Raw genomic sequence first — 22,604 nt, 5'->3', positions numbered from 1 at the left:
TTAAACTGTGATGCGAATTTGCACTAAACTTCCATATTTTAAAAAGTAAATAAAAAACATTTGGAGGCTAACTATTTAACACTGTAAATTAGGACTTGATTCAGTAGTTCATAGCAATTTTTATTATGCATTCACATTAAAGATGATCGTATTGTGCAAATTTAGTTGAGTTATTTAACTCTTTGTTTAATGACACTGAACCATAAAGCCTGCCCTTTAGGCAATGGATTATATGAGCAGCAATGAAAAAAAACCTTTTTAGAATTGCACGTGTTATATGAATTGAGAGACAATACTATAATTTATTGATAGCTTTCCTTTTCTTTCCAGTGTGTCAAAGCTTTAGTCTACTATGATGTACATTCCTGTAGACTAGATATTGGTAATGAAAAGGGAGATACTCCTCTCCATATAGCTGCTCGTTGGGGCTATCAAGGGATCATAGAAGTGCTTTTGCAAAACGGGGCAAATCCAGAAATTCAAAACCGGATGAAAGAGACTTCCCTACAGTGTGCATTAAATTCCAAGGTATTCCTCTTTATCTTCTAGCCTGATTTCTTTCTGATGCAGTTCCACGGAGGTGTAGGTGCTTACCTGCTAATAGTAGTCTGCTAATTGTGGTCTGGTACTATTAAAGTGAAAATGTATGTTTTGTCTTTAAGGAAGAAGCGTCACATTTTAAATCTAATAGCATGAATACAGCCTGTGGTATAGAACATAAACTTGTAAATGGGTACTTCTAATCTGCTCAGTCATAATCTGTTACTAATATTAGGTTGTTGGCTAATTTGTGTTTCAGTCACTTTTTCCTTTTTAAGTGGAGTTACATTGGTTCTCTGTATTAATATTTTTATGCAGATTTTGTCATTGATGGAATTAAACTATCTAACGTTTGAAAGAGGACAGAGTGCTTCTGAGGTAACAACCAATGCAAGTTGCTAAACTCTTTTTTGCCTGTGTTTAACCTGCTTAATTTGATAAGTAACTTTTCTGTTTTGTTTTGTTTGTTTGGGGTTTTTTTGCCAACTTTAAGTCACCACTTAGGTCTCCTCAGCGCTCAACAGAAACTTTCAGCAGAGGATCATCTATCTCAAGCCTGTCTTCAGCATCAACTGATATAAGGCAAGAAGAAGTAAAAAATAGTTATAAAGAGGTAAGACTGAGGTGTAAGTTTTAACAATAAGCAAAGTGAAGGAAGCTAGAAGAGTGGTATTTTGCAACACTGTTTTAATCTGCTCTTCAGGAATAGCATTCTGTCTGATTTGGAAAATTATATGCTGCTCTCCTCAGGTGCTTGTCATCTCAGTATCTAAACACTTATTTTTGTATGGTATCAACTGCTCTGCTGGTTATTTCTGGGGAAAAATTGAAAGCATATTTGGAGTAGTTGTTCAGATTTACTGCAGTTAACTACATAATTTGAGAATTTGTTGAGGTTTACAGAATTATAATGGCAGTCAGTACCCCAAGGACCTTGCTGTTCTGTCCAGGAACTAAATGCCATTGTTAGCTTGCAGAATCTGTCAGAGAAAAGAGACTAGTACAGGCATACTGGCAAACAACTTAACAAACTAGAATGTTAAGACAAGCTTTCAAAATAGGCATAGGGAATCAATTTTGTAACGTGCGAAGAAGTACACACTATATACTAAATAACTTGCACATCTGTGTTTGCTGATTTTGCTCTGTCCACACCAACTAAGATGCCATCCTCTGAATTTTTTCACGTGGGACCTTAGATTCATACTTTCCCTTTATTCCCTCCTAAGACTGTCATATCATCGCTCCTTCTGATGCTTCTCTTTATTTTTTTCCCTAGTCCTCCTGTTCCGTTTTTTTTCCAAATTGACCTCCTTAGTATTTTTGTTTCTCTCCATATCACCTCTACATTCAAATTTTTCCTTTTCCTACTATTAAAAGGTTCTTCTTGTGCCAAAAGTTTCTGTTTTCTAAAAATGTTAAGAAACTAAAAGATATAAAGTTTGACTGGACAATGTTACTTCACACTTTATTATCAGTTTCTCTATGAGACCCTCAGTGTAGGAGTGTACCTCTCTGTTTGTACAGAGTCAAGCACTCTAAATAAGGTCTAATGTACATAAAAGTTCGCCTCATAGATTGAGGATTTATTTTTCCTTAAAGGAACAAATTTGTCACACCCAAGAGCTAAGATTGTAGTTCAAACCAGGGAAGAAGATTACAAGCAGCTTATACTTTAGGTTCTTGGGGTTAATGACCTTCTCCTGTAATCCAGCTTTAGTTCATTTCTCTTTGCCAAGTTTCACATGGGCTCACTGCTCTTATTCTTACTAAGCAAAGAGGCAAGGGCCTAATCCTGAGAGTGCCCCATGAAGGGAATGCCACTGAAAGTAATGGGAAGCTGATAAGGTCAGTTTTCCAGACTTCAAGGTTTAGACCATGGATTAAGTGTATGCAGTTAGATCTTTATTAATCAATACTGCTGGTGAATTAAACTCTTTGCTTAAATGAGCCAGTCATGGTGTATGTCTTGTATATGGCTTGTTTACAACTTAGAAAAGAGAGAGTAAAAGAGCCAGGCACATAAATTTGGAAATTCCTCTGTTGGAACTAACAACTCCTTGCACATTTGCTGTTCAGCAACAGAAAAACTGAGCATGTGAGTGAATTGTAATAGATTTGTTTCATCTATTTTTACATTTAAAGGAAGGTACTTCTGTTCCATGGAGGAGTGAGAAAGCAAACTGGAAAGATGGGGAAATGCATGTAGTAGACGTTTTGCCCTAAGTACTCTTAAATTATCTATAAGCTGTATAACAGATGTTGTATGCTTCTCCACTGCTAGGGCCTGAGGCAGTTTTTAGAACTGTAAGGAAGTTGTTATTTTTGGAAAGAAATTATCAGAGCTTGTGGGTCACTTGCTATTACTGTTAGGCATCTTGTTTGTGATGAGACCAGCTCCTGAAAATCATCAAGACCTTTACATTCTCCAGTGACATTATCCTGTATGATTAGGGGAAATTTATGGGAGGTACAGATCTCCCTAGTGTGTATATATATAGTCCATTTTAGATGTATATGTGTAGAGTTTGGGATTCGGCTCACCTAACTTCAAATGTCTGAAAGACAATTGTCTTAACTTTAGACATCTATTTTCCCTCCTTAGTCAGTGGAGAGAAATTGGTACCTCCAGAGAGGAACTAATCTCACACATGCTTAGTTTGACCTGAGTTGCACTTGAATGTCATTTGTTGACTGCATTCTTTTCTGTAGTTACCAGAGAGGGAGTTTAAATGAATGGCCTAGATTTAGACAGCTAACTTTTAGACATTCAAAGTTAGGCAAGAGGAATCCTGCCTTGAGTGCCTAGTGCATGACTTCAAGGAGCTTCACATTGTATTAGAAAGGTAGTAATAAAATAAAATTTAGCAGCTTTCCTAAAAAGAGATAAAAATGGATGGAGAGATTTAATCTAGCCTCTGATCTTTCACCTGTAGATGTGTCCTGTTCTTTGCTAAAACCCTGAAGAAAGAGATTGGACCAGTAAAACACAACTTCCTTTTAGTCTCTTCCTTATTTGCTTTACCAAACACTGCTGTCACAGTCAGCAAGATAGTCATTTCTAGATAAAGATTGAAATGTGACTGTAGCTGTTACTCCATGACATCTTCAACTTGCAGGATGTTTCTTCATATTGAAACAAGTTTGTTTACACAGCAGCATCTTTGGTGATGATGGCACAGTGCTAGAATAATTTGCTATAATGCTGAAACAGACTTTCACAAAGCTTATTAAATGATTCTTCAACAATCTGCAGAGGCCGGAGAAGTTGGCTATTGATAGTACTAACGGACTCTCCCTGCCCTTTTACTGGCACCTATCCCATTTCTGTCAGGTTAGATCTCAACACCTTCATGTGAGAGTAGAGAATGAGAGGAGAAGCGGGGAGACAAGTACATCTCATTCTCCTGCTTTCACAAGCAATCGGAGCGATCAGGGGAATGGTATCAGCGCACTGCAGAGCACCTTCCATCTCTTCTTCCCCACACTTGCCTCTTTCCCCCCTGCAGAGCTCATAAACAGGAGAATACCTACACCAAGCAGTCGTGCTCAGGCATTAGCTGGCCTGAGCATACACATACTTAATAGGTCTACTGCTGGTCCCCTGGAATAACTCTCTGAGTTGAAGAGACCTGGCTTTTACTAATGCATACCCTTTGATATTTATATCTTTTCAGATTTTAAGAAAACAAATTTCATACTTACAATCAAGTTAGATTGTAAATGTTTGGGTTTTAACATAGGAATAAACCAGTAATCTGAAGATGTGAAGGGAACAATCGGAAGGCATCTTTTTCATCTTAAACTGTTGTTTCTCAAATAGCAAAATAAAACCTGCCATCCTTTGTGCTTCTGGTAGCATACAGTAGCTCAGCAAGAGTCCAAACAGTACTAGTGTTTATCAGGGTAGAAATTGGTCTTGAGTAGGGATTTTTAATGTTAGGTTCAGCCGCTTCAGGACCATGTTTAATGCATGGTCAGCCGCTGCTGAAGCGGCATAATAACATATATCAGCTTACATGGCTTTGTTTATGTGTGGACTGCATGTCCTCTATTTAGGTAAGTACTGCTTATCTTTAACTAAGCAAGTCAGAGATCATCAAATGGCCACAGGCCTTGCACAGCTTTTGTGTTTCATAAAGGCAGAAGGTTTTTCCTTTAAAACTTTATCAACAAATATGAAATGGGCCAGCAGTAATCCTACCACGTGAGCTTAGGAGGTTAGTAAAGGACACAGGATTTTCTATGTACAGCTTAATAACAATACTAACAAAGCAAATAAATTGTTTTCTTCATACATAGGTCGAAAAACTCCTAAGAGCAGTTGCTGATGGAGATCTGGAAATGGTGAGTCTTAGCATGGCTGTTGAATATTATTGAATTCCAATTTACCTCATTCAAATTGGGGAAGTTATTTGTAAATAATATTAAGTGAACAATGCTTTGGGTAATACCTTCCTTCAGCAACAATTAATCAAATTCAGCTCATCTTCTACAAAGAATATTCACTCCATGTCCCCAAATTATTTTACGTACAGTGCTTTAAGGCCCATTATTTTGACATTTCCATGACCTCTTGCACTAAAGAAATTACTTTAAATGGAATAATTCCTTTGTGAAGGCCTGTCATTTAAAAATGTATGCATAGTCACCTCTAGAAGATGCAAAGAACTTGGGAAGAACAACATTCAGGGCAGGCAGGGCAGTTGAAAAGAAATATTGTGGGAAAGAGCAATTTATTTGCTTGCAGGTGCTCAAGCTGCACTGTCAAATGCCGTTGTTAGATGGGGAGCATGGTGCATTGCATTGCAGAACTGTAAAAGGATATGTATACAGAGGTCACAATATTGGACTGGATATACAGTCAGCACAAAACAAAAAAAAAGGCAAAGGAGATGAGTTTTCAGGTAAACCTGATTTTTGACAGCAAATCCGATAGAAAGTGTTGTTATTCCCAGTTGCTTGTTCCTATGTCACAGAATTACATCGTATCTTTCCCCATATGTGAATTGATGCACATGCTCGAGTGGCAGTGCTGTGCACCAGTTCTGGAAATTGAATATTGGGATTTACAGTTCACGTTTTTTTGACTTGGGAAGCATTCCAGTAATACAGTGTTTTTAAATCCACAAATGCTTTTTGATTCCTAAATTGCCAGGTTCTCTAATGCTTTGAATATTGTCTACTCTTTATTGTGTGTTTACTGCGTGTAATAATTGTGCATAGGTACTATAAATGAAAAATGGGTTCTTATTTTGTTTGTTGTGATACCTTTTTATTAATATTTCATACAGAGAGGAAATTTAGGTGACACCAGTCAGTACAGAGAAGTTATCTCAGGGGCATACAACTTTCCTGTGGTTTGGATTTCATTTCAAATAGATAGCTGATGGCTATAATAATACCAGTTTCAGAGTTGATATTCTGCAATTTTTGATATTTACCACCTGTCTTGACATTTTTTGGTTACTATTGCCCTTTATTCCTGAAAATTTGAACAATAAGGTGCTTCCAATGTCATTCTACTGAAAAATTGAAGATGGCACAGGAATCTTTAGAACCTTTGTCTTTGGAAAGATGTATAAGGCTGTACATTTCTTAATTGTTTTGTAGTTCACAGAACAAAATCATGAACCCATGTGAGAATGTAGGGTTTCTCTGCTGGATACATGTTTTGAAAAATGTGTTTAGGTGATATGTACCAGGATTTACAGATGCTAATGAAGCATCACACAGTCATAATAAAATAGATAATCTTCATCACAAAATACATACCATGTTAATCTTGATTCTCTCATGTTTTATTCCAGTCAGATGATAGAAACAAATTAATTTATCAACTGATAGAGGAAAGAACTGTTCAGTTGTTAAGTAAATATCATTATCCTAGTTTACAATGTAACTTAATCTTAGTAATTATTTCCAGGTCAGCCCTTAAGTCATTTCAAGAAGCAGCAATACATACAATGGTGATATTTACCATCTTCCTGGCAAGTAGCAAACATGAAGGTATTACAATTAACTTTTCACAGACTTTGTGAAAATCTAAACTGCATCATGAAAATATTTAAAGAAAATTAAATATAGTGCTATAATTTGCTGGAGAATTAGTATCTAGCACTGCTTAACAGATATCAGCAATGAAAAGCATATAGAAATCTAATTTATGCATTCAGATGACAGAATCACCTTATTTTGGCGGGCTTTACTTTCCGCATTACTCAAGTTCATGTAAAACTGTTCATTATAAAGAGAAATGTCCAGTTGGATGGCAAAGGTTACAGCTTGCATCTCTATTAAAAAACCACGGTAATTTAAAAACTCTTATCTTGTTCTGACAGCCTGAGGTCTGTCTCCATAGGAACAGAAGCAGCAGTAGGGTCATTAGTGCTGTTGTAGATTTCTGCTGTGGCAGCCAATTGAGGTTTGCAAGAGGAGGCATTAAAAAAAAGTGCTATGAAACTGGACGATTTTAAAAAAATAATGTTATGCTGTGATTGTTCAGGAAGCCAGAAAACAACCTTTGTCATCATCGTAGCACCTGCAAACTTCAAAAGCAAGAATGCTTTAGATTGGAGATAATGATGTTAATCAATGACAGTTATTTTAATTAGCTGACTCAACGGCAACTAACTCTACATCTTGAAAATAAAATTTAGCCCACTCTGGTAAATTTTCTGTGTCTGTTGTGAGAAAGAAGTATTTTGGGACAGTATGGAGGGAATATCTGTATAGAAAGGATTAAACTTTATTCCCCGAATATGTTTCAGAGTTATGCAGCAGCTTTTTGGGGGGAGGTTCTCAAACTGTACTTTTTATGTGTTTAGTGGTTGCTGAATTGGTAGAAAATTATTATAGCTCCATTATTGGTGGAGACTGTTAAGAGTTGTCTTAGCCCATTGTATATTGCTTTGAACAAAGCCTTTATGTGGCTCTAAGTCAGTAAATTATGGTGTAGAAGTAGTCAATACTGCTTAACATCAATTTTCGGTCTTTCATTCTTAGTGATTGGATTTGCTTGTCAGGTGTATGCCATGGCTCCTTAGTGATGGATGAACCATTCAGCTTTCAGCAAAGACTTAGATTTAAAAAACAAGCAAATAAAAAAACTCCTTTTATTATTAGAGTGGGATAACACTAGAACAGACCTGGGAGGTTACAGAACCTCTTCTGTTAAAAGTATTTGAGAAGAGATTGGTCAAAGTTCTGTCAATGGTATTAAGGAAGAATTGACTTTGTCTCAGCATAGAATACTGGATTAGGCACTCTTCTGAAATTCCTTCCACCCAGCTAGTGTTGCCTCTTCCAGTGGAATGGATATGTGCAAATCCACCGCAAAAAAAAGCAAATATCTTGTATAAAATAAATATTGTGGAGCAGCTAAAAGTCTGGCATACAGGGTACAGTGCCCCTGGAGTGCTCTGCTAAATATTCCAGGAAGTGTGTTACTCTGCAATGTAAAGAAGGCTTTAGATGACAAGTTAACTGGCAAAGGGAGATTATGGACAATTTCCTGAGATGCTTCAGTGTGTGTCTGCTTAAAAGTACATTTAACCTTTTGACCAAAAAACCTTTAAACCAAAAAAATGGCTATTCCACTGTAATTATAAAGAGGTATGCATGGAAGTAGCATGTTCAGATTTTTGGTGAGACACTAGTATTAGTATTTTGAGCTGTGTCTTTGGATAATGAAAGCAGCAGTATTGAGTTCTGATAGAAGACAGAGAAAGTGTCAGTTGTGAGAGTCTTGGTCAGTTTGCAGGGAAAGGGGGAAGTTGAAGTGACAGTAATATTTATTTTAGACATATACAAATGTAGCAAGTAGTAAACCTTCACTGATTTGGTCTTGCATAAACAGACAAGCTTGAGGGAAGATTTCTTTTTACTCCAGAGAACAACGTGGAATTTGCAGGGAAAGTAATATTCCCTGTGAAAAACATCCCTTTTCTGTCTCAATTATGTTATCATTCAGAATCAGGTATATGGCCCTTACTTGTTGTCCTAGGATTTATTCTAGCTGTGTCTGTTTAATTGCATAGATTATTAATGTGTGTTTGGTTTCTCAGAGCTACCTGAATGGTAAGAAGCAGAACTTGCTGACAAGTGCGAAAGTAAATACAGTGGGAGGAGGAACCTGTAGGAAATGTCTTTCTCCCCATTCTCTTCTTGACTAGCATCTGTAGAGCTCTTGGACTGGTCCAGTTCTGTGGCGTCAAACCCAACACACAAATCCAGCAAAAGATGCTTCTATCTCAGTTTCAGCAGAAAGTGGTTCCTCAATTTTGCTCCATGCCACTGTTCAGTGGGAGGCAAAGGGCTAATCTTTCTTCATGGTAACAAGACAATGGTACATCTTTTGACAGCTCTCTTAAAAGCTGCTAAAAAAGAGTAAAAGGAAAACCCTTCACAAGGTGACATGTATTACAGCTTCATACCCACTGTGTAATCCTGTAGCTTGCTGTGTCGGGGAAGTCCCAGAAGATCTGCAGGAGCTCTGAGAGATCTAGCCTCCACACACAAGTGCCCTGATCTTCCTTCTGTCTTGGTTTTTGAGTGCCGTGATGTTAGCCCTTTTCATGCACCTAGAAAAAGGTCACTGTTAACGTATTGTATTGTCCCTTGCGTTATGAGACCAATTTAATTCCTACTTCTGTCTTGAGTTTCTGAAAGACTTGTCTCATTGAGCATAATACAAACTCAGAATGATAACACTAGATGTCAGGCTTAATGTTGCCAGATGGTGTAATAATGGAGGCTTAATACAGTCACTGCTAATTCTAAGATGTTTTTAGTTTACAATGGATTAATGAATTTCAAGGTAAAAATGTATTTCTTAAACAGCTTTTTTTTGGTTGCATAAAATTTAATGTAAAATTAACATGCAGTAAGCATCGCTGTTTGCAAATTGCACATGAATGCTCGGAGTCCTAAGACTATCTTCATCAAAGGGCCTCTCTCTTCCTCAAAAATGAGGCATTGTACATTGAGGAAAAAATGAAACTGTCAAGCTCCTGGGAAGTGATGGACCTAAGAAAAGTCTGTGCCCTTGCAAACTTTTGGATATCAGTTAAATGTCGTCATCCTTGTCATTTCTCATGTTCATTAAAACAAAAGAAACAAAATTCGCATTGATATGAGCTGGCACAAATCATCTGAGCTAAAAGGATTTTGAGGGTTTGAAAACAGGTGAACACTGAAGTCTTGATTAGGCAGCAGGAAGTCATTTATAATTTACTTCACTGCTATACTTGGTGAACTTTCTAGCTGCTTTGTCAACAGTAACACTTGATTTTTTTAATTTGGCCTGTGGGCAGCTGATGCCAGGAGGTAGCTTTATAGTCTCCCTGAGATATTCACAAGTGTATGTTTGTGAAATCTTACTTGTCTACATATGTAAATGTATTAGGACATGAAACCTTTGGACTCTATAAAGGAGGACTTGCTTTTTATGCCAGGTACGTTATCTCTTGGAATGGATGGAAGAAGACTTAGAAGATGAGGACGACACAGTCAGTACATCAAAACTAGAATTCTGCCATCCGTTATGCCAGTGCTCAAAATGTGGGCCAGCACAAAAGGTTGGAATATTCATTCTGTAAAAATAGTAACTTATGTTCTTGTAATGTAACTTTTAGCTCTAGGGAAGTAGCATTCATATTGCCCAAGACCTCTGTATCTCTCTCTAAAAAGCAATTAAATATATACAGATCTTAACAGAGTTCATCTGATGTCATGAAATTGTTGTCTTTTTAATTGAACTGTAGAAAATTTTGGATACAGGAACAGTGTTCAAAGACTTGCTCAATGTCTAATGGAGTGAAAAAACTATGCAGTTTGCTTGTAGAATATGTGGACTGCTGCTATTAAGGTTTGGGCAACTTTGAATAAATGGGAAAAATCTTTTTCTAAGTCTCGTTTCTCCTGATTCTCTTTTATAGTTTACATTGCTAACTGTCACAGAGTATCTACTTATCTGTTAGTAATCAGTTTAGAAAGTAATACCTGCTGATCCTATAATCAATGTAACGCTGATAAAGTGTTTTTTTAATTGCATGACATTTTTCATAAAAGCTGTATCTAAAACCTCTTCAGAGATTAAATATAATTGCAAAGACTTCCTTTACCCTTATTTATCACAGACTGTAGAGGAGAATCAGGCTTTACAATACACTTTTTTTTTTTTTTTAAGTTAAGTAAGGAATAAACCCAGCTTCTTGGAAATAGAAAACCAATTACTTGCCTTTCAGGAAGAAAATGTATTACTATGTCTGAAGGTATACATAACTGGATAACTCATTGCAAAATAAAACAAAGTATGAATATTCAGTGTATTGGCTATTCTGAGGTAACGGTATCCATATTGCTTAGCTGAGAAAATGTGAGATAGCTTAACTTCTAAATTCCTCACTGCTACCTTATGTTTATTTTGTGCAGGCTAAGAGTATGCTAGTTGTCCTTAAATGCTTCACATTCACACCCTGCTTTATTCTCTGGTAACATGTGTCCATGTACACTGACTACAGGGATTACGTGCTAAAGATGCCAGAGCCTGAGACCATAAAGTTCATTTTATTGATAACAGAGGAAGGACTGGCATTTGCTGCGGAATTTACGTGCCTACTGAATGAAAAGTAGAAGGAACTTGTTAACTAATCTTAATCACTGTATTAGGTAGGCACACATTTAAAAGCACAGTGAGGATAGGCAGAATGAAAGATTGTCTACCACTGTAAATGTTAGGCACCTACACAGTTTGCGAGAGGAATAAAAAAAGATGTTCTGTACTGCTGTGTAAGCTGTCTTCCAGGTAGTTTCCTTATCTTGACTCCCCATGGGAGTCTGTTCTCTGGGCCAGTGTTACTTCCACATGAATAAAATTAATTTTAGTTTTTATCCTTATTACCTCAAGCTTCATGTAGCAGCAAAATAGGTGTGTAGTGTCTGTCTCCAAGAGCATAAATGTCTGTATAAATGAAAGTAACTCATAATATTAACACTTACTCTCCATGTGTGTGAGCATCCTAACAGCTATATAAAAACGGTAAGTTTTACTTCTGTCTCAACTTGTGCTGCTTTAGCCTCTTTTTAATATCATGAATACTTTGCCTGGAATTTTTCTATATGAAGCTATCATGTTGGAAGAAAAGAGAGAAAAATAAAACTCACTGTTCTGTTGAAAAAATACTACCAAGCTGCTCTGGTTTACTAACTCTTTTTCTGAAGGTCTCAAATTAGGTTCTGTAGCAGAAGTTCTTGTAATATCCATCTACCCGTTTTGTATATACTTAGCAGGTATTTGGCTGCTTTTTGGTCAACAGAAAGTAGCATGATTACTTATATAGTTTTGTGGTGTGTTTTCCTCAACAGAAATTTGCAAGGATCTCTGCTAGTGGACTTGGAGTAAATGTTTCAAACCAAGATGGTTTTACACCATTGCATATGGCTGCACTGCATGGACACTCTGAACTTGTCTCTCTCTTGTTGAAACATGGAGCCAGTATCAGTGCCAAGAACGCAAAACATGCAGTTCCTCTTCATCTAGCCTGCCAGAAAGGTCACTTCCAGGTAACTGAGCCTCTTCACAAACGCAAGCTATTTAACACTCAACCGCCAACAAAAAGCTGTTTTGTGAAAGGATCAACAAATTATCAACAAGACTAAACCAGTAACAGTGAAAATTAGTTTGATGATTCTGTTTTTTCTTTCAATGTCTAAAATCCCCAGACGGAAAGGGGATCTTTCAACGGAAACAATTTCAGTAGGTGCCTTTTCTTTCTAATGACCTAAAATAATGGTTTAATGAAAGTGCTGCAAATGGCTACTGTCATACATCAAACACTTTAAAAATACCTTGTGCAGCTGAATCTTCCTATGTATTTTCTCTCTGTCCCTGTTCAAGGAGGTTATGTGTACATCTGTTGATGCAATGGACTTGGTATCTTCAATAGCCACAGTATTAAATATTTACTGTATCTTCAACTCATTTAAGTAGATTATGAGCCAAGTGGAGCTCTGAGGGTAGCAGAAAACCTCCTCCCTGACTTCATGTTAGGGAAGCATAAGCAGTGAAGGAGAAGCATGAGCTAGTGAGGGGAGGATATTAATACAGGAGGGAGAGTAAGTGAGAGGGGAAAAATAACAATCATGAAAAAGCAGGTGCAGACAGGCAAATGGGAATATGCAGAAAAGTGGAAAACTAGGGTTTTAAGAATAAGGAGCTGAGGACTGCAAGAAGAAAAAAAAATTGAGAGAATTGTGAAGATGATGGGGAAACAAAGCACTAGGGAAGCAAGAGGAAAATGAGAATACAACTCAAACTTGTAGGTTAATGAAGGTTAGTTCATGGGGTATTTACAACATAAAGAACTCCTTCCAAGTGTTCTGATGAGTTTGGAAAGGGGGAAAGGATACTGTTGCTGTGGTGGTTTGGTTTTGATGTTTTGTTAGGTTATGGATTATGTATGTTTTTCACATACCTCGAGTTTTATTTTCTGGCCTTTCTTTCAGTTGCTTAAGGTTTTTTTTTAAAGTGTGTGGTAAAATATGAAGTTAGTACGATAGGAGGGGATGCTTGTGATTATCATCTGTTTGGCAAAGATGAGACTTGTTTTCTCCATCCTTTTTTCTTCCGTCTCTTTTTCATTCTAGATTTCAAAAGTTTTAAAAAAAAGGAGGGGGGGGCTTTCACTGCATGGTTGTGGTTAGCTGGTATCTTTAATTTAAGAGTTGTTATTTCTTTCAATAGGTGGTAAAGTGTTTGATGGATTACAATGCTAAACAAAATAAAAAGGATATATATGGAAATACTCCTTTAATTTATGCATGCTTGAATGGTCAGTATGAGACTACTGCCTTGTTGTTACAGGTAAGATCACTGAAAACAGAATGTTCAGCATAGTAATTCTTACATGATATCTGTGCTTATCCAGTATGCAGGATCAGTATTTTTAGTTATGCATTTCTCTGTCAAAACTACTCGGGGGAAAAAATAAGAGTATTTGTTATCTCACTCCTTTCAATCCCTTCACTTTGTGGTTTTTTATTAGACAAATATTAGTTTACTGTTGTTATAACTAGCTATTTTTATGGAACTTTTTGTGGCAGGTGTTAGGTTTTCTTGCTTATTATTCTATTGCATAGGGGTTTTTGCGGGTTTTGTGATTTTTTTTTTTTTTTTTTTTTTTTAGTATGTCAAACTTGGAATATGTAGTAGATACAAAAATGAAGTGAGCTGATCCATGATATTGTGGCTATGAAAGAGGAGGAAATAATAAGATCAGGTGGCTTATTGTTGAACTGGTGATTGCTAGCATATGCTTTCTGTGTTTGTACACAGCTACAAGGCTTCTGTTGCGTTGTTCTCATTCATAGGTTGAAAATAAAAGGAGAGAAAAACAGAATAGTAGTGTGCTATCTCCATTTCATGCTACTCTCTCCTTGTAACTTCAATTTTATCTTGCTGTCTAGCATGGAGCTTCTGTTAACCTTTCTAATGCCAAAGGAAATACAGCACTGCACGAGGCCGTGATAGGAAAGAATGAAGCCCTGGTAGACTTGCTACTTCAGAATGGTGCAATGACGCACATAAGGAACAAAAGGAACTGTACCCCTGCAGACTGTGCTGAGCCGGTGAGTGCAGAACGCTCATTTCTAAGGTTAGATTTTCCTGAAGTCCCATATGCATAATGTAGGAAAGAAAACAAATACAACTATTTGTCACAACAATATTTGCCAAGACTTCTGTATTTAACAATTATGCGTGGTCTAAAGACTAAGATGCCTGTTTATTGTACAACTTACAGTATGATACCTGTTGTATACGAGACCTGTTGTGTTTCTAAAATAAGTTATCCCAGACAAAAAGGATGAGTCTAGAAACAATGAAAGCACATACGTGAATGAAAATGACATTAAAATCTATGCTAGTAATGGCAGAGAGAGCCCAAGAAATGTTGAAAGTAAGAGAATGAACAACTTCCACTAATCAGTTACACTGCTAGCAATTTTCCTTGTTCTACCCAGCATCTTTTGCCCTTCATGCCTCATGATACCTTTTATCTTGTCATCGATAACTCTGATCTTCCCCTTTATTAATAGCAATAACATAATACATAATACTAAATTATAAAGAATTATTTCACTCTTTAAATTATTTGATGCATGGTCCCTATCTTTATGTGCTTAAATAGCCTCTGAGATGTAGCATAATGACCACAAAATTCTGTACTGAATCAACTTTAGTATGTGTATTACCATTTAAACGGAAATTAGCTTAACCATAAATAATACAGTTAAAATAATAGGTCAAGACTACAAAGTCATCACGCCAGTACAGTACGACTTGTGGAACACTGGTTTTGTCCCTACTCAAAATGATACAATTTAAAGTTTGTATTTATAATGAGGTATTTTTGTGTGTGTTACATTCATTTTGGCAGCAATTAATTAACACACTCTGCATAGACTAGAATCCTAAATTGTACTGATGTTTTTCTTTTTCTTTAATAATGGTGAAAATGGAAACTTTTAAAATTAAGAATTCAAGTATCATTAAGTTGCTGGAAACAGCACCAAGCTATGTACCTACATCAGCAGAGAGAGAAAAGGAGTGTCAGCAGCATGCTACTATCAAGATAAGAAAAAAAGGTACATGTCGTATTTCCACTGGTATGAATAAAAAGGGATTTAGGAATTCATGTGCAACTACGTCAAATATTTTATATCATTGATTTACATATAATTAAAGAACAGACAACTATTTTGCATATTTATTACAGGTAACACCTAAAATACTATAATAAATGCATCAGACTTCGTATTATATTCATGACATTGCCGCAAACTCAGTTTTCACTTTTTTGGTGCGTGGGGGGAATTTTACATACAAAACCATTTAACGTTAAAAAACACGCCACATTTGAGATTATATAATTAACCATGTAATAATTGTCCATTTCAGGCAAAGTAAAACAGATTAGTTTAAATCACCTCTAGTTGTCATTTACATTGCCCTAAAACACGTTAGGGAGTGACCCTTCTATTAGTTACTGTCTCTCATATTATGGGACAGAAATAAGAGCTACAAAGGTAACTGTCTAAACCATTAAGCCCGGCTTGCAAAAGAATGTCTTTCAGTAAGTGGCAGCGTATAGTACAGTCTAAGCAAATACGCTGAGACCCATGGTACTTGTGAGACACATGACAATACAGCTGAGCTGATGTAATGGCTTATTGCCACTTAAAAGAAATTATGTTACTCACCGTCCATCCTCACCTCTTCCCTCTTGCCCTCAGCTTCTGGTCTTGCTTATCCACTATCCTTATGCTGGCTCAGAAGTTTTTGAGATTGAATTTCAAGCTGATACAGTTCACTAACCTGGGGCAAGGGGTGTAACGAGTTTTGGTTTTTTGAGCTAGACAACTCAGCATAGTAAAGGACCTGCTGCCACCAGAACTGTGGAAAGAAGACAGTGAGGCTGCATGAGCAGGAATTAGGGAAGATGAGGAGCAGGAGTGCCCATTTCAGCATCCATGAGTTTTAGTTATGCTTTTCAAAATAACTCTTGCCTGCTTCCCTAGGAAGGATTGTGAATGTTTCATTAATATAAAACCCAAATTAATCACAGTATGCTGGTGCCAAAGATTGATATAGTCCTTTCAAATATTATGAGAATAGTTCTAAAAGAACAATAGAAGACATGAGTAGGTAATATTAATGAAGAGTAGTATAGTAGTATAGTAGTAATGAAGGTAGTATAGCATCTCTGTGTGTTAAGTAATTCAGGTTTGTAAAAATTGGAATTAAGGGCCTCGAAGTCCAGAATTACACGGTCTCTTCAGAAGCTTGGCCATTCATGCTAATCTAATGAAGACTGCTTACTCCTGTGACTTAAAATGCTTTAAAATTTCCAAAGATAAATTGTGACTCTGATTCAAGTTATTACTATTACAGTTTTACTGTAAAATTTTAAATCTAATGCCAGTAGATACCACTTTTCATTCAGAACTGTTTTTTTTAATTCTTAAGTGTGACTCAGTCGTAATTTTAGCTGCCTGTTCTTTTAAACCCCTAGTGAATTCTAAGCCATGTGAGAAAGCCGATGATCCCATAAGCAGACAACTTCAACTGGTCCAATCAATTAACAGATTTAACAAGTAAGCATAGAAGCTTCCTCAGAAGTACGTTTATCGTTTCCCATAAGCGAACAAGAAATACAGCTGTTAATAAAGCCCAAAAGTGGGTCAAGCATTGTTACACATAAAATATGACTAATATGACAGTAGATGTTAATCCTCCGAGGCATGCACATTCATATCACCAGGCAGATGTTCTAGGCATGACATACTCATTGGTGGTGAACAAGTGATGTGCTGTGCAGCAGGAGGGAAAAGCCGGCTGGCGAAGGAGTACTTGCAAATGTATTTAAAATTGTTTTTGCGCTAATACTCAGTGTACCATAAATTAAGAATTTCAGAGCCAGACTGCTTTAAAAATATTATCTTAGTGCTTCAGTCAGTGGTTGGGCTTTGCCTGTGATCTTTTTAAACGTTAATGTGTATTCTGTGATAAAATACAGGAAATACTAGTAGGCTGTCATTTTGAGAATGTGTCAGATAGCAGCCTTTCTATGTTGAGATAGTGCCACCTTGTGTGTATTCTGTGATCGGACTTTTGTGGAAAGACTGACGTAGTTAAATTTAATTTCTTTAAAATATTCTTTAGAGCAAAACATTTACGGAGAACAATAACAAGAGATAAAAGTGTCCCTAACTTTGACTATCAGTTATTGCATCAGGTAAGTGGAAACACTTGCTTGAATTATTTGTGTAATACAGCAAATCTGTTTGTTTTGTCTGCTATTAATATAGATACATATAACAAGAAAGTTTTTTTACTAGTGGTAGTCAGTGAATCCCAAAAGTTCTGACCCGTTTGCTAAATCGTTAATGTTTCATCATTGTTCAAACTTCAATCGTGCTTCTATAACACCTCTTAAACATCTTATTCTTACTTTTAAACCTCTTAAGCCTCTTATTGCAGGCTTCATCTCTGTATTGTTTTCTGTGTCATGTCTAGCAAAATCTAGGTTATACCAAGGGTTGAAAAACTCCTACAGCTTATCAGAGCTGTAGCCAAGCAGCGATGCTATTTACAAGAGAGAAATTTTTCAGTAGATTAAAATTGGGGGTTGCATGATAAGTCTGCTTGTAGGAGGAGCTTGTTTGCAAGGGTGATAGCAAACTGCATGTTGGGTTGTCAGCTGTGACACAAATGTATGTAATCATCTGTGGTTGGGGGTACCATGGCACCCTACGCCAATCTGATTGTTGGATGCTGCCCTCCACCCAGAGCATGGCTCCCTCCTACTCCTTTACACTGGCTTTGACTCTCATTGGACCTTCTGCTGAGCCATTTCAGCATACTAAATCAAGAGAAAAACTAACCTATTCAAAAGAAAACAGTTTTCTACCAGGATAGTTCAGTAGCTGTCCATTATTAGATTGACAAAGCCTTGGAAATGCAGACTCTGCCACTCATCTCCATCTAGAAAATGGAATACTGTCCTATTTCATAGAGCCCTTATGAGATTTAACATTTGCAAAGAGCCTTAAGAATGCCAAATTAATGCTATAAAACTAATATTTTACTAGTTCTTTCTCGTATTAATGATATTATCCCCCTATTTAATTAAACGGGGGATTTAGATTTTATAATTGTGGATTGCTGAAGGCAGTATGTCATGCAAGTACAGAAGGTGTCAAGAACCTAAATTGACCATGATATATAGCACTTTAACCATGTGCGACTCTCATGGCTTTGTGAATTAACAGGTTATACAACTCTGAATTGGTAGTGGGTTTAAACTTGTGTAATCTCCATCTGAAACATTTTCAAGATCGTTGCCGTTATTTCAGTAAAAGGGTATCATAATTAATGTCTGCCTTTAGTTCTTATCTTAGAAAATCTGTCATTAGCATGCTTGGATTCTCTTTTTTCTCTTAGTTATTTTAACATTTGCAGAGTGGCCAGTAATCAAGGAGAGCCACCCACTCTGAAAAGGAAAAATCAGGAGCAGATATGGAAACGGAAGATAAGAATAGTTGGAATGACCAAAAAGAGTCTTTAAGGGGGGTGGGGAGGGTAGGGTGGGTGTCTCTTCCCTCACAGATAAGATCTGGAAGCAGAGAGTTTTTGCCTTTGCCTTCGCCTTCTGCAGTGCCTGGTTGAGCCTGTCTGTGTTACTACTTACCCGTTTCTTAATGGTAAAAGAAATGGCTGTTAATTTCAAGTACCTTGAGACTTGCATTACAAAAGGTGGTTTAGAGTTAGGATGATACTGGGATAGTGCAGTGAAAATAAGTTTTGGAATGCCTTCATTATCTTTTCAGTTCTGGTACTGATACATGTGCAGCCTGGGGCAGGTTGGCCTCTTCTTGTTTTCTCATATGTAGACCACATATAATTACTGTCCTACAAACTATGATATTTTTAATCCTTGGCTGTGTTCTCAGTATAAAGAATATCATGAAATTAATGTGGTAATTATATTCAAGGAACACTATATTCATTTTACTTCTTTGTAATGAAGAAAATAGACAATGCTTTTAACATACCATTTTTCTGTCCTCACAGTTAGCTATTAAAAGCTTTGATAAAACCAAGTTAAAATCTGTTGAAACGCTGGACCAAAGCAAAGTTAAGATTATTGACACAGGATGCAGCGGTGAGTTTGTGAAACACGATGACATGATAGAAGTTCCTCACAGGAGTAAATTAATGCACCGAAGACACACTGTTAATGTGCCACTTCCAGCAGAGAATGTCAGTGATAATAGTTTATCCAGCCCTAGAAATCCAAGTATTTCACAATCAAGAGACTGCTGTGATGACTTGCTTTCAAAACATTGACAAGGAAGGGTGAATTTGATGTCAAAAGCTGAGGAACTAGGTGGTGTTAATTTCAATAACCCTTCACTATGTATCAAAGAATTCAGCGACGCTTGCAAGCCTGCCTTCAGAAGAGAATACAAGGATGACTCTTCAGCAGAAACAGAATATTCCTAGCACTTTTGAAGACTGAATCCTCTGTTTATGTTGGAGGTAACTACACAGCCAGATCATTACTGATCTCAACAAACAGGGACGTACCGAGATGTAGACAGCAAAATTACCTTCCTATTCTACTTAGCACTTACTAAAATATTATACGTAACAGTAAACCAAACCAAACCCTGTATTGTATTTTTCAGCCACCCACTTTGTTTTTAAAAGTCTTTGAATAATTTTTGCATTTTCAGTTTTTATTCACTACATTCGATAAGTATATATAAATATATATATATTTATATATATAAAGATATATTGGATAACAAGGTATTTATTGCCAGAGGTAATTAAAATGTCTCTATTTTTATTGTAATATTACAAACCATTACGGTATATATTTCTGTATATTTCAGTAGCTGGGAAAACAATAGTCCATAACATCTGTGACGCCACATTAGAAATTTATACATGCTATTAATGTGAAGGGATGTAATCCTTGCTAATTTCTTTGCAATGCTCCCCTGTATTGGATCTGCGAGATCGAGTTCTTATACAGGAGCCAAGATACTGAGAAAAAGTAGAGAGCCCTTGACAAAGCTAAACTTTGGACTCGCTGTTCACAGCCTAATAAAAAAAAAAATGCAGAAGCAAGCATGTAAAAGGATGCACAAAATTGTTTTTAAGTTGGGTTTGGGCTTTTTTTCCTTCCTCTAAAGCAAGTAATGCAAAAATGCACAAATATTCATGATTCTGAACCTGGGCAACATCTGCAGACAAAACTGCTGCTTAGAAGCCTGCTCCGGATTGCTCTTTAAAAAAGTGAAATTCCAGTTACGAAAGGTATTTCTCACATCAGTAAGCATTTGATGGAATAGGACAAATATTACCCCATTCCTAGAGGTGATCACTGAAGAACTGAAAGTTTGCAAGGAACTATGAGATGGCTGCTTAGATTTGGACTTCATTTTCTACTGTTTCGGTTATGGTAGGAGAAATGTGTAAATAGCACAAGCCAGGTTTCTAAGTGCAGTATTTTTTATCCTTGGCTTATCACATCCAGCTTCCATTTTATTTCATAAACTATTTGTACAAATAATTCTATTTCTTTTAACTGTGGTATTAGTAAACTGCCTGGCAAAGTACAAAGCTGGAAGACATGCTGGTGATTTTTTCAAGTAACTTTTTAATCTAAGAGGTAAAATGTGCAGTAAGTGCACGTATGGACATTTGGAGATGAGGGTTATGTGTTTATTTTTCTAATAATTTATGAGTTCATCTGATTTTCTAATGTGCCTTGGATTTGTGCCAAACGATGGAAAGAAAAAACTAGTAAAATAACTCTTGAAAATGCTCTTTTCTTTGAGTGCGTTTTTCAAAGCATTGAGTCTTTTACACAGATTTCCTTGCTTTTGTTTTTGTAGGCATTTGAAGACTTCACCTTGTGTCTTTGTGTAAATTGAGGGGTCTGTTGGAATTTACTCTCAAGTTCAATATGACCTTCTTCCCTCCTGCATTCATGGATTACTATTATTAGGTTGTGTGGTTTTGGATTTAAGGCATAGAGGTGTACAATATAGCATTGTTAGTGAAACTGAATGTTTTCACATAACTTCCTTCTCTAGTTCTACATTCCCATTTAAAAAAAAAAGGTAGGATGGATTTTCAGCTATTACAACCCAAAAGACCAAGAGAAAAGAGATATGAACTAGTTTTTTTTCTTGTGACACTATAAAGATGACACTATAAAGTCACTTATCCTTACGTGTAGCAAAAATAACCTAGATATTATCTACAAAGTTTAAGATACAAGTAAACTTTCATAGATCTGATTTCCAAACTACACAGTGAGGATTTTGCTTGTGTTTTAATTACACTATGCATTTAACCAAATGATTCTTGTCTTAAGACTTCTTGACAATATGGATGAGAAAAATCAGTTCATTAGCTTTTTAGTACTGGTGATACTATGCTACAGAGTGTAAGTACAGAATATGCTGCTGTAACTACTGAACACGAGTTAGCACAGTGACGCTAAGTTCAGTATCAAGTCTTTTTTCTTGATCCTTAATAATAAGCATAGTGTGGTTGAATAGCTTTGGAAACAGGTTTTAAGATAGCTTATTAAACAACTTTGAAAAGGGTTAGAGATAAATATGAGAGGATGTGAACTCTGAGTTTAGTTACTTGCTTTTTTTCTATTAAAACCAAATTTTTACCAACAGGTTATGGAAAACAACTTGTTCAATACTGTTATATTTTAAGCATAAAGTATTTTGTTGTATTCTATGCAAGAGATGAAACAGCTGCAACACTCCCAAGTTTCAGCCTGGATATGAATGGTTATATAATTATTGGTTAATTTTACTCTTAAAATTCAAGAATTGGCCAAGTGTTAAAGTAGCGCTTGCCTTTGAAAAACTCCCCCCACCCCCCCAAGTGAAATATAAAATTTGCAAGGAAAAAAGTGTAGTAGCTTACTAAGGCAACTTAATGCAGACTTGGTGCATATTGCCTACTGTATTTTCCAACAAAATCTGTATTTTAGGACATCTAACAGGAGAATATATTTTTTTCTTTAGAGTTTTATAGAAAAAGTACTAATTTAATAGAATTAACTTGAGTTTTCTATTCTATTACAGTATCAGAACAGTTGTCCTTGTGAACCTGAGGCTACTTAAGTGATCGAGCCATGCTTCAGTTTTATTCGTTATTCAGTCCAGGATAAAGCTTATTTCCAGGCATTTTGCATGTACAGTGTATGTTTAAAAAAAAGCACTTAAATGCCAAAGTTCCACTATAAATGATGGAAAGATAATGACTAACGAATTATTTAGGTAAATGAAATAGCTTGCAAGTTTCCTTTGACATGCTTAACCAAGCTTGTAATTAAAAAATACCTTAATATTCAAAGATATGATGATCAAAGGCTAAACTGGAATAGGATTTGAAGGAGTATCCCTGGAAGCTTCCCCTAGCAATCAGTAGTGCAGATAGACTGACGTGAACTTCATGACAC

General features: G+C 36.3%; 1 protein-coding gene across 6 annotated transcripts in view; it reads left to right on the top strand.

Moving 5' to 3' along the window:
- Nucleotides 1-20,933, top strand: part of ANKRD27 (ankyrin repeat domain 27) — a 47,718-nt gene extending 26,785 nt beyond the window's left edge. For all 6 annotated transcript variants that reach the window (XM_075510744.1, XM_075510746.1, XM_075510747.1 and 3 more), the window contains 12 exons: nucleotides 331-528; nucleotides 859-918; nucleotides 1,034-1,153; nucleotides 4,843-4,887; nucleotides 9,996-10,118; nucleotides 11,908-12,105; nucleotides 13,286-13,405; nucleotides 14,008-14,169; nucleotides 15,078-15,186; nucleotides 16,614-16,695; nucleotides 17,264-17,336; nucleotides 19,175-20,933. In XM_075510744.1, coding sequence (XP_075366859.1) covers nucleotides 331-528; nucleotides 859-918; nucleotides 1,034-1,153; nucleotides 4,843-4,887; nucleotides 9,996-10,118; nucleotides 11,908-12,105; nucleotides 13,286-13,405; nucleotides 14,008-14,169; nucleotides 15,078-15,186; nucleotides 16,614-16,695; nucleotides 17,264-17,336; nucleotides 19,175-19,450 — 1,566 coding nt within the window. In that variant the 3' untranslated portion in view covers nucleotides 19,451-20,933. The remainder of the gene's footprint in view (nucleotides 1-330; nucleotides 529-858; nucleotides 919-1,033; nucleotides 1,154-4,842; nucleotides 4,888-9,995; nucleotides 10,119-11,907; nucleotides 12,106-13,285; nucleotides 13,406-14,007; nucleotides 14,170-15,077; nucleotides 15,187-16,613; nucleotides 16,696-17,263; nucleotides 17,337-19,174) is intronic.
- The last annotated feature ends 1,671 nt before the right edge of the window (nucleotides 20,934-22,604 follow it).

The sequence above is a fragment of the Mycteria americana genome, chromosome 8, assembly GCF_035582795.1.
Source record: "Mycteria americana isolate JAX WOST 10 ecotype Jacksonville Zoo and Gardens chromosome 8, USCA_MyAme_1.0, whole genome shotgun sequence".
Taxonomy (NCBI): domain Eukaryota; kingdom Metazoa; phylum Chordata; class Aves; order Ciconiiformes; family Ciconiidae; genus Mycteria; species Mycteria americana.
Note: the sequence above shows the minus strand (reverse complement) of the source record. Positions and strands in the feature narration are given on the sequence as shown.